The following is a 16,774-nucleotide window of genomic DNA, read 5'->3' on the forward strand; positions in this document are numbered from 1 at the left end:
TCATTCATCAACTGATCTGCGGTATGCGAAATAAACAAATTATTTCTATATTCTAACAATAATCTTTTACATTTTCAAGATATCTTCGCAGTTTTGTAGTTTTTGTGCAAACATTAACAGATACAGTGTAGACCTTTGTCCCGGAGAAGGCCTAAATATAATAGGCTACTTTCCTTCTTAATGTGCACATGAATAAACTTAATAAACAGGTTGTTAAACTGGCTTTTGTGTTGGTAATCAATCATCTTGAAGCTGTGAAAAAAATAAGAGCCCATTTCAAAGAACACTTTCTGTTTTTCTGAATTGACCTTTTGTTGGTATGTTTGGGGGAAATTATTATCTTTGTTTTATTCTGTGAACTACTAATAACAAATTTTCCCAAATTAAAACATGTTTCTATTTGCATTTAATTGCAAATGAAACAATTTCATAATCATTTTTTTAAGCAATGCAACAGTCATATTTCTTCCTGTATTTGGGAAAAGTTCCAAATGTATTTCTAGGTCTGCTTAGAGAATTGTGCTCATGTGGATCAGTGTAAGTGATGTTTCGTATAAGATAAGAGACGAGTTAATACTTTTCAGGCACTATTGCGAAAGCAGATGTATGTTTATGTGTTGTGGGTTGAAAGATATTTTCAAGTGACTGAACCTCGTGTCCCTGCGACACCCTGAACTGACACACACACACACACACACACACACACAACACTAAATATGTGTCAGACAGTCAAGATGGATTAAGTCCTGAAGTTTCTTCAGTAAATGTTCATCTAAACCAGGGGCTCTCCAGGATCAAGATTCCCCACCCCTGATCTAAACTATAAAGATGTTTGAAAGATCTATAATAATAAAAGAAGATCGTGTGAAGTGAAGCTGCAGTTGTTTAAGTGTTCAGTAGGAGGCAGTAGAGGATTTGACTTCACACAAGAGACCATCATAAAGGCGCTGTTTGATGACGTCACACGCAAGCATAAAATCCGACGGGAAACAAACAAAAACCTTCACATCTGATTCTACAGCCACTCTGTTCATTATGAACGTGTTAAAAACACTCAAACAATCTGCAGATTCGTCGCGCTGTCTGTCAGGAGAGATCATGACAGACAGACGAATGACTCCCCTCTGCAAAGCGACATCGAGGAATTTAGAGAGAAAATAAAATAAATTCCGATGTTTAGTGAAAACCTCAATTGCATCTTTGTGTGTCGTGAGCTGAGACACGAAAGGGGAATTTTCATCGTTTTCACGCGCGGCTTTGAGAGGATTTTGTGTCACTCGGGCGTTGATCTTGTTGAGCTCCACTTTCATTAACCCCAACAGGTCAAGGTTGCTCGTTAGCTTTAGCTTTTATGAATGAGCAGTAATGATCAGTGTTTGTGTGGGTTATTGCTCGTCCTTTTGCAGTGGCAGGATTTGGGTTGTTTGGTTTATGAGAGTTCAGACCTCACATGTATCGAGTGCCATTGCTTCCAGAATCTATTGCGATGTGTTTTGACAAGAATACAATTGAGATGTGAATTTCGTTGCAAGTAGGAGTAGAATTTCAAGAGTGCATGTAAATGTAGTGAATCTCATGAATATGAGTGTGAGCCTCTTCAGCATCTGTCACGATTCTGCAGCAGGACCATCACATCATTTTACATATTCAACATCCACTCTTCTCACACACACACACACACACACACACACACACACACTGTGAGGGGAAACTGTGAAGAACAACGAGTGAATAATTAATGTTATTGTCAATGTCACAGATAGTCCTAATGAGTGATTTAGATAATCTCTCGTTGAGTCATTATTGCTTGTATTGTTCTTCATTTAAACGCAATAAATGTAATAATTAAAAAGAGAGATGATCTAAATCACTCTATTGTGTTGCTCTGGTGGGATTAAATGTTTATTTCTGTAAACTTTGTCATTGGTTTTTATCATCAGATAATATAGACTCAGAATCATTGAGTCGGTTCTGTGATTGCAGTCATATTAAATCCCGTTCGGATCTTTTGTGTGTGATATCGTCTTGGCTTTACTTTCATTTGTATTTCTTTCAGCTCTTTATTGCGCGACTCGTTTATCAGCGGCGCGATCTGACGCTGAAGTGCAGGTCAGCGGAGAGAGACGCGTCGCGTTATTGAGTTCAGACGCTTTTCATAAGAGTCTGTTTGAGCCCGATTGTGTCGCTTCTGATTCTTATCGTCTCGCTGAAACGCTTTGTGTGTATTTACACTGAAATTAAACATTCTTCATCTCAAACTAATATCCTCCAATATCCGTCTCTTTATGGCCGAGCAGCAGCGCGTGCGTGTCTGTAACTGTGCGCGTGCGTGTGTGAATATGAGCAGAATCGACATGATCTGTATAATGTTTATGTGTGTTTTACATTGTTGCTAATACACAGCATCATTTCCTCCTGTTGTCATGGAGAAACACGAACATGTATGATAGTCTACGATCACTGTAGTAAAGCGAGTTAAAGAGTGATGATGTGAAGTTTCAGTAAAAACATCTTTTTATTGTTATTAAAATGTAAAGACGCATTTTTGAACATTTCTGTCGTGTAAATGTTACAATTATTTGTACGGTTTATTAAAAGATTCTTTGTGTTACTCAATTAAAATGACTTTTTCATCTGACACACTGTGTGGAGATCTGACCGGACCGATCACTTCTGGGTGCTTGCTGGGAAGAAAATCATTTCTTGTATAAATATGATTTGTGTCAAATACTTTTGAAAAACAAGAGATCAGAGACGCTTCACAAACAGTTTGTTGATGAGTGAGACAGAAGGAGCAGAAGTGTGATTGTGAAACTCTTTCTGGATTGAGTTTCAGTGCTTTCCATGTTCAGTTTGTGCGGCAGTCTCAGAGTCTCACAGTCTCTATCTAACGGTCAGTAAACATCTGATAGACCACTAACACATGACACTACAGGTGTTACTGATGGGATGTGTTTTGGTTTGTTTGATATTTCATGTGTTGTGTTTGCTCAGGTTCAGATATGTTTCAGATGATACAGCTGCTCTTCTCCTCTGGACTCCACAGTCACAGTAAAACCAGCAAATCTCCTCAGACCAGACCAGACTGGACTCACAGTTCACAGGACTTTCTCAGACAAGTGCGGTGAGCTTCTAGAACCTCTCTATGTTGTGTTGTGTGGTGTTTGTGTTGTGTATGTTACTGTAAGCGCAGAGTTGTTTTAATGAAAGTTTTGTGTTAATCTGTGTAAGGTTCATTTGTTGTGTTGTGTGGTGTGTGTATGGAATTCAGTGTTGTGTTGTGTGTTATGTTGTGTTGTGTGGTGTTTGTGTTGTGTATGTTACTGTAAGCGCAGAGTTGTTTTAATGAAAGTTTTGTGTTAATCTGTGTAAGGTTCATTTGTTGTGTTGTGTGGTGTGTGTATGGAATTCAGTGTTGTGTTGTGTGTTATGTTGTGTGGTGTGTGTGTTGTGTATGTTACTTTAAGCGCAGAGTTGTTTTAATGAATGTTTTGTGTTAGTCTGTGTAAGGTTCATGTGTTGTGTGTGTGTGTTGTGTTAGTCTGTGTAAGGTTGATGGTCTGCTTGCGTCTCATTTATGCTCCAGCAGATGAAGCAACAAACTGATGAAGTGTGAGGCAACACGTGTTGTGTTCCATGACTACACATGATGTTCTCTTGTCTTTTGGTGTGTTAGTATGTGTAAGGTTCAAGTGTTGTGTTAGTTTGCGTAAGGTTCATGTGTTGTGTTGTGTTTTGTTAGTTTGTGTAAGGTTCATGTGTTGTGTTGTGTTAGTTTGTGTAAGGTTCATGTGTTGTCTTTTGTTATTTTGTGTAAGGTTCATGTGTTGTGTTGTGTTTTGTTAGTTTGTGTAAGGTTCATGTGTTGTGTTGTGTTAGTTTGTGTAAGGTTCATGTGTTGTCTTTTGTTATTTTGTGTAAGGTTCATGTGTTGTGTTGTGTTTTGTTAGTTTGTGTAAGGTTCATATGTTGTGTTGTTTTAGTTTGTGTAAGGTTCATGTGTTGTGTTGTGTTAGTTTGTGTAAGGTTCATATGTTGTGTTGTGTTAGTTTGTGTAAGGTTCATGTGTTGTGTTGTGTTTTGTTAGTTTGTGTAAGGTTCATGTGTTGTGTTGTTTTAGTTTGTTTAAGGTTCATGTGTTGTGTTGTGTTAGTTTGTGTACGGTTCATGTGTTGTCTTTTGTTATTTTGTGTAAGGTTCATGTGTTTTGTTGTGTTTTGTTAGTTTGTGTAAGCTCATGTGTTGTGTTTTGTTAGTTTGTGTACGGTTCATGTGTTGTGTTAGTTTGTGTAAAGGTCATGTGTTGTGTTGTGTTTTGTTAGTTTGTGTACGGTTCATGTGTTATGTTAGTTTGTGTAAAGGTCATGTGTTGTGTTGTGTTTTGTTAGTTTGTGTAAGGTTCATGTGTTTTGTTAGTTTGTGTACGGTTCATGTGTTGTGTTAGTTTGTGTAAAGGTCATGTGTTGTGTTGTGTTTTGTTAGTTTGTGTAAGGTTCATGTGTTGTGTTGTGTTGTGTTGTGTTGTGATGATGTGCTCTTGTCTTTTGTTCACACTGCAGACACTTGAGCGGTCTGAAGAAACAGGAAGTGTTTTATAACCTGCGTGTCCCGGTCCAGTGTGAGGCGGTTGGAGACGAGATCAATCTGGTGTTGATCACAGGTCCAGTCTCCAGACATCCATCAAAAGTTCATTCAACACACAAACACGCTGACACATGATGTGTGTGTGTGGTGTTGTGTAGGTCACGGTGTGTTCTGTATGGATGTGAAGACGTGGAGCGGTTGTGTTTCGGCTCAGAGTGACATTCACTGGCTGGTTCAGGTGAAATCTAAAGCTCAGATCTCAGTGGAGCAGGTGCCTGACGCTCTTCACATCATCACCGTAAGATCAGCGTCATGTCTTCTTCTCTTCACATGTTTGTGTGTGTTCACAATCCTCTCCTCTCTCTGCAGGCGAAGGCTCGTAACCTCCACTGTCACATGAAGCGCTGCGGGCTGAACATTCGGACGGATCTGTTTTTTCCCAGAATCCTCTTCTTGTCTCCAGACTGTGTGCTGAGTGAAGAGTTGAGGATGAAGAAGGAGCTCGTGAGTTACGCTGATGTCCAAGAGTTCTTCTGCTCGCTCCGCGAAACATTCACCGCCTGGCTGCCGGATGTCTTCACACCGTCCTGGATCTCAGGTGGATCATCACACACTTCTCACAATCACACAGACACACACTGTCTCTACTATTAACCCTGAAGTAGGACATATGGGAAGATGCAGAAGTCTGAGATGTGTGTGTGTGTGTGTGCAGGTCATTTGTCGTTCAGACAGATGAGAGTGGCCCGTGAGTGTCTGGGTGTCATGAGGACGTGGGATCTGCTCCAGCTGCTCAGCGGTCAGGAACTGAAGGGAGATTATCAGAGCTGTACACACCTCGCTGTACAACGGCACGAGACTGAAGTACTGCACTTCAGCAGAGACACAACCCTACTCACACACACACTCTACAACCTGCTCGGACTCACAACACAGGTGACACACAGACACACACAAACACACACACACACACAAACACACACAAACATTGTTGCTTATGTTCAGGGCAACTCAATTGTTGTAATAAGAAGCCAAAGTGTGTGTAAGTGTGTCAGCGTGTGTGCGCATGTGTGTGTCTGCTTGTGTGTCTGCGTGTGGTCTGTGTGTGTCTCTGTGTGTGTGTCTGTGTGTGTTCTTGATGGTCTAGTAGAGATGTTGGACAGTACTTCAGTAGATTTTTGGAAGTAATTGAGTGACGGCAGTGAAAGGATGATGATGGGCTCCTGCAGATCACTTACTGATGAACTTCTGCTGAATGGTTGTCAGGACCGAAGAGAGTTGTGTTCCTCTGGTTGTGAGTCGGTGAGTGTTGTGTAGTTGTGTAATGATCTCTTCAGATACATGAGTTGATTTAAGCGTCAGAGACCCCTCCTCTCCTCCGAATACATTCAGTGTTTCAACAGCCCTTCAAACACACGTCATTAAAATCAAGATGAAGATTTACATAAGTCTTGTGTTTTAATGACCCTCGGCTGAATTGGAAGATCATCACTGTGGATTCTTGTATAATGAGGGTCACATTATCTTCTGCTGATGTTTGAATATATTGAATGAAGGAGAATAGTTGTGTACACACAGTACATGATGAGATGTTTTGTGGGGACGCTTGATCATGTCTCTCAGCTCAGCATACATCCAACAACGTGAAGTGAAGAACAGACTTCTGTCAGCATGTTCTTCTATGTGTAGAACCTCATCCATGTGTGTTGTTTTCATCTGTTTGAGGCGGTTGTGTTCATCTGTTTGTTTGTGTGTTTCACGCCAGAGGATTCCTGTCATTCTTCTTTATTTCTTGATGCGATCAGCGAGGTTTGTTCTCGTCTGAAATGTAATTGTCTCTTATCTGTTGTTTGTGTAGATAACAGCTGGACCATCTGCTCTGTGAAATGACACATAAACCGGTTAGTGGACACTTGGCTTCATTGTCTGTTGTTTTGATGATCTCCGTTAATAAATCACAGCTGATTTGACTGTTCAACGGCCGTCTGCTGTCTAATGTCATGACCAGATGAGATCAGACATCACTCTGAAGAACTTCAGCCGTGTGCTTCTGATCACAGTGGCTTTGAAGGGTTCACAATCTTTATTTGGAGGTGGAACTCTGATCCCCTTAGAAACTCAATTCACTCGCTCACCTCTGCAAATCTTTCAAATATATGATCACATGTCATGTTGTGTGTGTGTGGTTTCACAGAAAACATTAGAAGAGTCAGATAAACTGAAGCGTTGTGTTGTGAATGTTGAGCATATCTGTGAAGGCTTGTGATGATGGAAACATGTAATTTTAGAATCCGGTTCTGACAGATCTCAGGATAGTTCTTCATGTTAAAGCTCATGTGATGCTGATCTTCTGTCCAGCACTTTCTTCTCTTAGAAAAGAAGAACAGAGAGGAGGGAAAACATCATGAAAATGAAACGGATGCTGAGAGAAGAGAATGAGACCTTTTAATCCTGATGCATCTATAATCTGTCAATATGAATCTTGTAGCGTGTGAATGAGATGAACGTTCAGAGAACTCACAGCGTGATCAACATTCAGCTTTCAAAGTAGCTCAGTAGTAAGAGCATGTGCTAACAACCCCAAGCTCATGGGTTTGATCCCAGGGGATTGCACATATTTACAAACAAAAATGTGTAGTATAATGGGATGTAAGTGGGTTTGGATAAAAGCATCTGCCAGATTCATAAGTGTAAATAATTGTAATCCCAAAGATCTGGGGCCGGATTCACAAAACTGTTCGTAAAACAAAATCTGAGATGGTTCTTAAGATCAATTATAGGAAGTTCATGAGAGCGATTCTCAAACAATTCTTAAAACGTTGTCAAATATTTTCTTATGAACATTTTTGTCGTGAGTATAAAATAATATGATTGCACTTGCTTGCTCATGTGTTAACGTCAACTTTCGATGTTCATCTAATAAACTTTATGTTTGTAACAACAAGCATGTCGCATTCTTATATAGCATATATATATTCGCATTGGAGGTTTGTTTAGAAAAGAATCAACAGTGTAAAGCTGGTGAAGGTCACAGGGGTGGTCAGAGGTCACAGCCAGGGTCACAACCCTTCCACAGAGATGCTGATTCATTCCCGCGGGCTCTTGTGTATTTTATTGGTCAACTTTCACCAGTGTCCATCTGTTCTTGCCGTAGGTGACCGTCCGGATGTATAAGCGTGGAGCTGAAGGATGGCTGGGTAAACATCTGGTCGCCACGGCAACCATCCCTTCAACCACACAGGTGATTTTCAGGATCAGCGGAGAAGAATCAGACAGTCAGTTTCCAGTGAACAGCATCGACTGTGTGACACTCAGTATCTGACTGATGATGATGGATTGAGCTTTACTTCCTACTGATGTGATCAAGATATACAAGCATGCGTATATATACTGGTTATCGTTTATTTAAATATACAAGAAAACATCGATTACATGATGTGTGAAGGTGAAGTGTGTTACTTTTGATCCAGATGACATCAAGAAATTTCATAAAATTATATTTTAAAATAAATGTAAAAACATGAAAATTATGCATTTATTTGTTCATTTTCCATCTTATTTGTCTCTAAAATTACTCGTTCATTTGAATGTAAAATAACATATTTTTGTAATTTTCACTTGAAAAAAATATTTTCATAAAAGTCTTCACACAAGTATTAAGTCTTTGTTTTAAGAAACCATCAAACACCACAAGGCTGGAGATAGGATGAACTTTAATAATAACGTTTTCACAAGTTGAATTTGTAGAAATAAAAAAACTGTAGAAAAAGTTGCAAAAATATCCAAATCTGACCTTTCTATATGAAAAGACATTTAATTTATTTGAGAAATAACTATCACATGTCAGGCAGAAGAGCTGAGGGTGTGTTTGACACTGAAAACTTAACTGTCATGATGTTTCGTCTGAAAGCATCAACAATGTTAATCTGATATAGAAGTGTATGTTTGTCTGTTTTGTACAGTGAATTAAATTAAAACAAATTTGCTGTTATAGGGTCATTAAATCTTGTGTGTGTGTGAGTGGCTGAAATTATTTGACATTATTAGTAAAAATGCTTCATGCTTAATTCAGTTCTTTGTGTATGTGTGTATTGGCTCATCACTTCTTTGTGTATGAATGATCTGCATTGTTGAATTTATTGAGGTCTTTGATAAATAAAATGTGTTAATTTCCCAATCATTTTCAATGGTTGCTCAATTTTGTCCAGGCTTCAAACTGTGGTCTGTTTTTTAGCGTGTTCAGGGGCAAACTTAGGAAAAATAGCTTGTGCTACTAAGTTTAATAAATCCATTGTTGGTATTTACATTTTTTTACCCAAATTTGCTCCAGGGTTAGGTAAGATGCTTATTTGAAGACTTCTGTTTCTGAAGTGTCAAATACAACCAGATGTCTCGACTCTTCAGGATTACAAGAAATCCCAAAACAAAGGCATCATTTGATATAAATATGAAATGATTATTTGTCTTTAACTTTATGAATTGTGTTCAAATGATCTATAAAATAAATTAATTTGATCAATTCATCGAAAAGAATTTTCAAGAAAATGCAAACAGATTTATACTTGCTTCCCTTCAGTTCTGTTAAAAAATATCATAATGCTGAAAAATGAAATATGTATTTTGGTAAATATTGTTTGATGTTATTTTCATAAGTCAAGGTTTGTTTTAGAGTTTTGAAATAAACCCATGTTGTTAAACCCTTTAGGAGCAGAACTGAGATTCACTGCATCAATTTTCCAAACAGTGACTAAAAACTTTCAGTTCAACCATTACTCCTCATTCGATTAACACACACGCACGCACGCACATGATTCATTTTTTATGCAAACATTGCAGCTTGTACACGACACAGAGACTCTACACCGGATCATAACCTTAAGGCAATTAAGAATGATGTAAAAAGGAGAATGAGCACAATAACAAAGAGGATGACAATATAAAAGTTTATTAAACTTGTTTTGTTGACAGAAAATAATAAAAAGAATGAAGACAAACAGACATTGAAAGTAGAAACAGACGTCCTGATCAGAGCAGAATTCATGTTGATCTGTAAACACAAGAACACAAACATCACATGATCTCAGACACTTCTTATGAGATGCAGGCGAGGACCGCCCACTCAGCTGTCAATCACCCGCTGCACTGCACATCATATGGTACAGGTCAGTTTTCCTGACACCTGAGGGATCAGTCGAGTTTCCAATCCTTCACTGAACATCTCTGATCAAATCCCACAGACTGCTGTTGTTATTCTCAGATCTCACAAGTCTGTGTTGAGTCAGACACACTCACTTGGGTTTGGTCTCTGCGTCTGTGACCTGACGGATGAAAACTGCATCGGCGGGGTGTGAAATATCCCCCTGTTCCTGCATGTATGATGAAGCGATTGCCAGCAGAGAACCGTCCACACTGAACGCCAGAGACGCGATGCTGGTGGGGTACCGGTGGAACTGACACAAACGCTTCTTATTGAATGGATCCCAGATGTTCACAAAGCCATCGGAACCCCCTGAACACACACAGTCATGTCTCAGCGGTTATCTTTCTCAAAGACAAAACTTGTTTATATTATCCATTAGCATGCCATTGGTCAGACAACACAACATTAACTGACACACAACCGCTTTCAAATAACAACACACAAACACAAGAGTGTGTACCTGTGGCGAATGTGTTGTGGATGCTGTGGAAGGAGATGGCGTTGACAGGATAAACCTGCTCGATGCCGTTCTCCTTCAGTCGGTGACATTTGAATGCGTATTTCTTCTTCTGCACCTCCAGACTGGGGTCCAGATACTCCACAGCAACTCTGCCCTCAATAGAGCTCAACACATAACCCTGACAACACAGCACAAGTCACAACAACAACACAACTAATATCATATTACATCAGACGGACCATATCCACATGTTTGGGCGGGAAATGGATTGGTGTTATGTGACCCTGCACAACAAAACCAGTCTTTTGGGTCAATGTTTGGCTCAACCAATCAGAATCAAGGGCCAGAACTGACCGTTTCTGATTAAAAAATACAACGGCCATCTACAAGAAAAAGAGAAACTATTATTGTTACAAGAGCGCAGCGAGATTTAAAAGAACAGTGAGGCGTTCTCTTTATTGAGCCAACTTTAGATGTTCCCCCACTGTATTGTGATAAAGACTGATGTGTTACACAGCTTGATGTGATTGAGAACAAGGTGTTCACTGAACACCAGTATGACGTTGACTCGTGTTCTTTTTGACATGAGAATAACGTGTGCGTCTCACCTGTTTGTTTGGAAAAGCTCGTATACTGCGCGTCTGATATTTCAGGCTGGATTCTCGTCTTTGTTGCACGTATCCCATGTTCCTCAAATCCCACACCAGCACGCGCCGTCCCGCCGTCCCCACGATGAGACGATCCCCGGCCACAGACAGCGTGTACACCTGAAACACAATGACCGCCGTCAAACGCCGCTCCTCCTCCATCACACGACACACACCGCAGTCAGCCAAACACATCTACCTTCTCCGGCTGGGTGAATGTTCCGGCGTTACAGGGGGTTCTGGGGTCCCACAGTCTCACGGACATATCCCAGCTGCCCGTCACCATGACATTCACCTCCGGACAATATTCCACACAGCGGATGGGAGCGTCGTGAGTCCCGACGATCGTGTCTGAGTGAGACAGCAGAACACCAGGTCTCATTTAAACACAATCTTTAATCAAACATTCATAACCTCCTCCGGCTGAAACAAAACAAGACCAAACGCCTGATATAAAGCAGCTGATCTGAACCATTCTGACGCTTTGAATCACACGAGGTTAGCAGTACTGTATTAAATATTACATTAATGGAATAAACATCTAAAGTAAAATATCATTAAAGTGCATTCGTGGAGACTCAAACCAACACTATCTGACAAACTGAGCAAAGGCTCTGAACCGAATCGGTGAACAACAGAGAGTAGAGCCTGCGGCACACATTCACATCCATAGAATACTGTGATATGACAAAGACAAGTTCACCTTGATCTGTGTTTAGATCATGAGTCTTCAGCTGGTTGTCCAGACCTCCGCTCCAAGCACGACCAGGATCCTAAAAGATGAAAAGAAAGACTTCAGCTGTGGAAAGATATGAATGGACTGGGTCACTGTGTGAAGTGAATCCTCACGTAGAAGGCGCAGTCCAGCACCGGAGCCAGGTGTTGATATTTCATCCTCATGCTGTTAGTGCTGACGTCATACAGACGAACCGTACAGTCCCATGAGGACACCAGCAGAAACTGAGGTGATGTGGGACTGAACTTCACAGCGGAGATGCTGTCCTCTGGACCCTGGGTCAACTTGAACTCATTCGCCCCCGTCATCTGAACACACACATTTAACAGATGCTTTTATGGAGGTAAACATTTGAAGCAACAACAACACAAGGACAACAAGACACAAGTGCAGTAAAACTGGTCTCATATTGCCCAACAAACTATACAAAACTATACATGACGATCGATGAAGCATTCATTCTCTCCCATACAGACACACACACATCGCACGCACATCACATCACAACACATCACAACACAACACAGCACAGCACAGCACAACACAACACAACACAACACAACACAACAACACAGCACAACACAACACAACACAGCACAACACAACACAACACCACATCACATCACATCACACGATCAAGTTTAAGAGGATTTAAAAGGGTCTCGTGTGAAGTCGCCGCGCTCGCGCTGAATCAAACACTCAGACGCGCGCGAGCTTTAACGCAGTGATTCATTTAACGTAGATGTTTCATCTGCGCCTGTGATTTGTGGAGTTAAATAAACAGAAATGTGATTTACATATTTTTTGTTTTCTGACGTGTTTATAAAAGAATAGAATATGTGCTCGAGCTCACCGTCTCGTGCCGCTCTTCTCCGTTGCAGCTTTACCCCTCAACAAAGATCTTCTCTGATTGGCCGGTTGACATCAGCACTCTGTTCTGATTGGTCAGTTTCAAAAAGATTTCTCACGCTCCTTGTTAACCATTGGTTAAAAGGATCAACTTCCGGGTAAGAATCAGGACGTCACCGTTTCCGCTTCCGTCTGTCGAGACACGACACTACCGAATCCACACGAAGCAGAAACTTCATGTCTTCATGAAACACTTGAACACTTGATTTTCAGTTTAAATTTGAGTTTATAATATGAATAATATTTACCATTATTACACTGCTCGTTGGAATGCTTGATTCTGATTGACCCGTCGCGACATTTGCAGGTTGTAGATAATCTCAAAACTACTAAAGCACTAAAACATAATAATTTTAACATTTATATTGAATTTTTCAGAAAAAAAAACTATGTATTTTAATAACAGATATGACATTATATGTACAAATGATTAAACCAAATTGCCGGTTCGTGACATTAGAATCTCGTTTTTTCCCTTAAAAACAGTAAAATCAAATATTTTAAATTCACATTTCATGTCCAGTTTTTCCTCATGTGGCAAGTAGGATACTGTACAGTCAGCCGGCGGTTATCGTGAAATAAAGCCCTTCAGTGTGATACAAGACCCTCCATTTCACGCCCGTACATTATCCCTTACATATGTTTCTCACAATATAATGTCACACAAAATTAAAAAAGAAAAACATTTGGGAAAGAAAGACAAAACAAATGATGTTGTATAGTAGAATAAACCATGGGGCAGTTTAAAACCAGTCCCAGATTAATGTAAATTTCCATTAAGATCTGTTGAAATATGTCAGTGCAGCTGTTTAGTGTCAGGATGTACACCAGGAATGTTTTATTTGTTAAGTATGTTTTTGACACTTAAATATCCTAATTTAACTAAAGTCTAATCCTGGTTTAAACTAATCCGGGAAAATGTAAATTAGGTTTTGTGTGATTTTCCAAACTGTAATTCATAGTAACTTTAATTTGTTGAATTTTAGAATTTGTTTGACTTTGTTGTTCATGATCACGACTCACGGGCGTCAAATATCGAAATCATGAAATTAATGATCAAATTTTGCTGCTCCTAATTTCATAAAGACATTATTCGACTTCAGCCAGATTACATCGTTGATGATATTATTCGCCTATTTATGTCATTTGGGATCTGTCAGAATAGATTATTTCTGTTCTTTATGTATAGCTGTGTGTGCGCAGTTGCATCTCACAAGGTTTACAGAGATTAGTTTGTTCTTATTTTTTTACTTCATCCGCATCCCCCTTGTATTCCTTAAATAATATACAACAACAATAATAATATAATAAAAGTAATATGGCCTATACAAATAAAAGTAATAATAATAATATCAGGCTACGTAATTTTTTAATTATTCTGATCTGCTTTGAAAATTCCATTATTAATAGAAAAAAACTTAATAAGTTTCAAATATATATGTATTTCCAGGACGTGATCAGTTTGAGAACATTAATTGATGAACTTTAATTATTCAACATCTGACTTTTTGAGCTACGCAACGGTCTTGTGTTTGAATCCCAGTGAACACACACAGCACTGATACCACACACATCCAATGAAAGAATCTGTCAAATGTTTAACGTGATGACGTTTTGTTGATTTGTAAAACCATTACACGAAACCTTCAATATAAAAGAGACGCACAGTTTATGAAAACCCGTCTGATCATCTCGCTCTCTACGCGCGCGCGGCCGGCGGAAACTGTTCACAGTGATTGGAAACTGATTCCGCAAAATTCAATGAAATGACTTCAGGCCTATCTTAATTTAATTCAAATCCATTAAATAAAAATGTTAAACAAGAAAGTGTGTCAAAACATTTGTGAGATGATTAAAAAAAAAATCAGGACATTTAATTGTTTATTGATAAATGAATAGAATTAGAGTTATGGGCTAAATTGGGTCAGAATTGTCAATAAATCACTAAGAATGTGAATCAGTAAAAGAACAAAACTAAACACTCCGTTATAACAATTACAATAGCCTACGTTTATTCATTTAGTTTGTAGATTTAGGAGAAGACAAAAATACACAAATAAACATAATTCTACAAACAGAACAGTTACATTAGAGAAACAAGTTTTTGAAGCGATGTTCTGTATCTCTCACATCCTCAAACTGAAATAACGAACATTCGTGTGTCATTTATTATCAATAAAGTCATGTCTCTGTAAAAATCACAGTCAGAAATATACTTAATTATTTCAAACATTCACACTGAGAAATAAATTCAAACAACATTCAGTTCAAGACAAAAACGCAAATACTTTATATACGAACACTACAATTCTCACAGTATTAAAAACATTCGTTTAAAATAGAACAGATGAAACCACAGAACAACAACGAGAATATTTATTTACTTTTACTGAGACAACAACAACTCACTCTTTATGACAAAATAGGAACATGTATAGTGCACACGGGCAGCAGAACTAATAAAGAGAATGAAACACTGCACACACATCAGGGGTGAGACAGTCCTGCACGTGCAGCAGAAGCTCCATGTCTTTGGGTTCACGGGCGAGTTTCTGTCATCTTTCATGATTCACAGCGACGGGTAACAGAACATCATCAGACCGGTCTGATCAAGGGATGCGGGTAATACAGTGCGTGCGTGAGCGCGAGACCCGCTGCTCGAGGGGTCTCCGAGTGCTCGTGATACAGGATGGGCACGCGCACGATTCTCTGCGCGTGACTGAGGTTCGCGGCCTCCAGCTCCGCGGCGATCTGTCTCTTCCACTTATTCCGCCGGTTCTGAAACCAGATTTTCACCTGAGTCTCGGTGAGGTGGAGCGACGCGGCGAGCCCGGCCCGTTCAGAGCTGCTCAGGTACCGTTTCAAGTCGAACGTGGACTCGAGCTGAAACACCTGAGAGCGCGAGAACACGGTCCTGGTCTTTTTCTTTCGACAGACTTTCTTCTCTGAGATGTTTTCTCTCTCCTCCTCATCCTCATCTTCTTTAGGATCCGGATCATCCGGGTCTGATCTCAGCGCTTCTGTCGAGTATCGACTCGTCCGATCTACACGAGTTTTATGAAGATGAAATAATTCAGAACACAAAGATCACAGACATTTAAAATCTTTGTTGTTTCGGGTTTCTCACCTGAGGGTGTGCTCGGGTGTGCAGGCGCGCGACACCAGGAGCCGAACCTCACGAAACTGATCTCGGGACCTCTGGAGAGATGCATGTGCGCGCTCCGGACGGGTTTGGGTTTGTCAGGAGCGTTCAGCAGATTATTGATAGAAAACGGAGAATCTTTCAGTTCTTGTTTTTTCTCCTCCATTAGATAGAAAACAGCAACAAGTGCAAGAAGATTAAAATGAATCCAGTGTGAACATAAAAGAATCCAACACGTCACGAATGAACCATAAATGATCCTGCGTGATGGACAGATATCTGCTCGACGGGCTCAAAGTTAATGATGAAAATCGATATAGCCACCAGAGTTAAAGAGAGAGAGAGAGAGAGAGAGAGAGAGAGAGAACCATCAATCTGCCCTGACCTGATGTTTCCAATATATGTACAGAACGTTAAATTATTATATCCATTTATTCTGCCATATAAATGTATATTTTGCTATTGTAAATCTTTGTTTAAACTGTAACCTATTTCTGGTTTTATACATTTACATTTAATATTAACCATTTTAAGTTGCACTACATACATCATGTATTTTATTACTATAATTATCTTCCTTTTCGTTGGTTTACATACTTGCACTATTTGTACACAACGCCGCAGCAAATGCTTTACAATATGAATGTCCATTTCTAATGTCATGCTTATAAAGCACAGTCACGTTGAGAGAGATTGTGTATGTCAGGGAGATCATCTCGGTTTCGTTGCGCTTGTTCTTTTAGGGTTTTTTGGTCTACTGACATCTCTTTGTAGTTCCAAATAACATATTTCTTTTTGCTTAATATCTCGATGGCTGTTTGGTGCGTTTCGCTCTATATGATCTTTATCCACATCAACGCGCTGATGAGCGTTTCAGATAAGCATCTCCAGTTTCTTAATAATCAACATATTTTGAAACACGTCGTCGCATTCAGCACACTCGAAACTAACATGTTTATATTGAATTCCTTTTAGTCATCAGCTAAATTCAGTTCAATTCTCAGCACAAAGCACGGCAAAAAATAATTTCAATGTGTTTGTATCCAGTGGTTCAGATGAGAGAAATCACCGGTTTATCTGGTAATATTATCTAAAA

At 39.5% G+C, this 16,774-nt stretch overlaps 3 protein-coding genes across 6 annotated transcripts; 1 reads left to right on the plus strand and 2 right to left on the minus strand.

Annotated features, from left to right (window-relative positions):
- The first annotated feature begins 988 nt into the window (after positions 1 to 988).
- Positions 989 to 8,761, plus strand: si:zfos-911d5.4 (uncharacterized). Of its 3 annotated transcripts, XM_056771955.1 has the most exons (8): positions 989 to 2,893; positions 2,995 to 3,124; positions 4,560 to 4,660; positions 4,743 to 4,882; positions 4,954 to 5,182; positions 5,300 to 5,520; positions 6,443 to 6,485; positions 7,739 to 7,877. In XM_056771955.1, the coding sequence occupies exons 1-7, from the start codon at positions 2,845 to 2,847 to the stop codon at positions 6,467 to 6,469; spliced, it is 897 nt and encodes a 298-aa protein (XP_056627933.1). In that variant the 5' UTR covers positions 989 to 2,844; the 3' UTR covers positions 6,470 to 6,485; positions 7,739 to 7,877. The 3 variants fall into 3 exon arrangements, with proteins under 3 accessions (XP_056627933.1, XP_056627931.1, XP_056627932.1); XM_056771953.1 differs by lacking the exon at positions 6,443 to 6,485 and having other exon boundaries at positions 7,739 to 8,761; XM_056771954.1 differs by lacking the exon at positions 6,443 to 6,485 and having other exon boundaries at positions 4,743 to 4,855; positions 7,739 to 8,761.
- A 752-nt stretch (positions 8,762 to 9,513) lies between these two features.
- bub3 (BUB3 mitotic checkpoint protein) lies at positions 9,514 to 12,550 on the minus strand. Of its 2 annotated transcripts, XM_056771515.1 has the most exons (8): positions 12,481 to 12,550; positions 11,741 to 11,935; positions 11,595 to 11,664; positions 11,091 to 11,242; positions 10,853 to 11,011; positions 10,245 to 10,422; positions 9,877 to 10,093; positions 9,514 to 9,631 (listed from the first exon to the last, which is right to left on the minus strand). In XM_056771515.1, the coding sequence occupies exons 2-8, from the start codon at positions 11,933 to 11,935 to the stop codon at positions 9,622 to 9,624; spliced, it is 981 nt and encodes a 326-aa protein (XP_056627493.1). In that variant the 5' UTR covers positions 12,481 to 12,550; the 3' UTR covers positions 9,514 to 9,621. The 2 variants fall into 2 exon arrangements, with proteins under 2 accessions (XP_056627493.1, XP_056627494.1); XM_056771516.1 differs by lacking the exon at positions 9,514 to 9,631 and having other exon boundaries at positions 9,652 to 10,093.
- Positions 12,551 to 14,794: 2,244 nt separating this feature from the next.
- Positions 14,795 to 16,082, minus strand: hmx3b (H6 family homeobox 3b). Its single transcript, XM_056770778.1, has 2 exons — positions 15,664 to 16,082; positions 14,795 to 15,580 (listed from the first exon to the last, which is right to left on the minus strand). Exons 1-2 carry the CDS (start codon positions 15,842 to 15,844, stop codon positions 15,132 to 15,134), a joined length of 630 nt encoding a protein of 209 aa, XP_056626756.1. The 5' UTR covers positions 15,845 to 16,082; the 3' UTR covers positions 14,795 to 15,131.
- Positions 16,083 to 16,774: the final 692 nt, after the last annotated feature.

Source organism: Triplophysa dalaica, chromosome 17 (assembly GCF_015846415.1).
Source record: "Triplophysa dalaica isolate WHDGS20190420 chromosome 17, ASM1584641v1, whole genome shotgun sequence".
Classification (NCBI taxonomy): domain Eukaryota; kingdom Metazoa; phylum Chordata; class Actinopteri; order Cypriniformes; family Nemacheilidae; genus Triplophysa; species Triplophysa dalaica.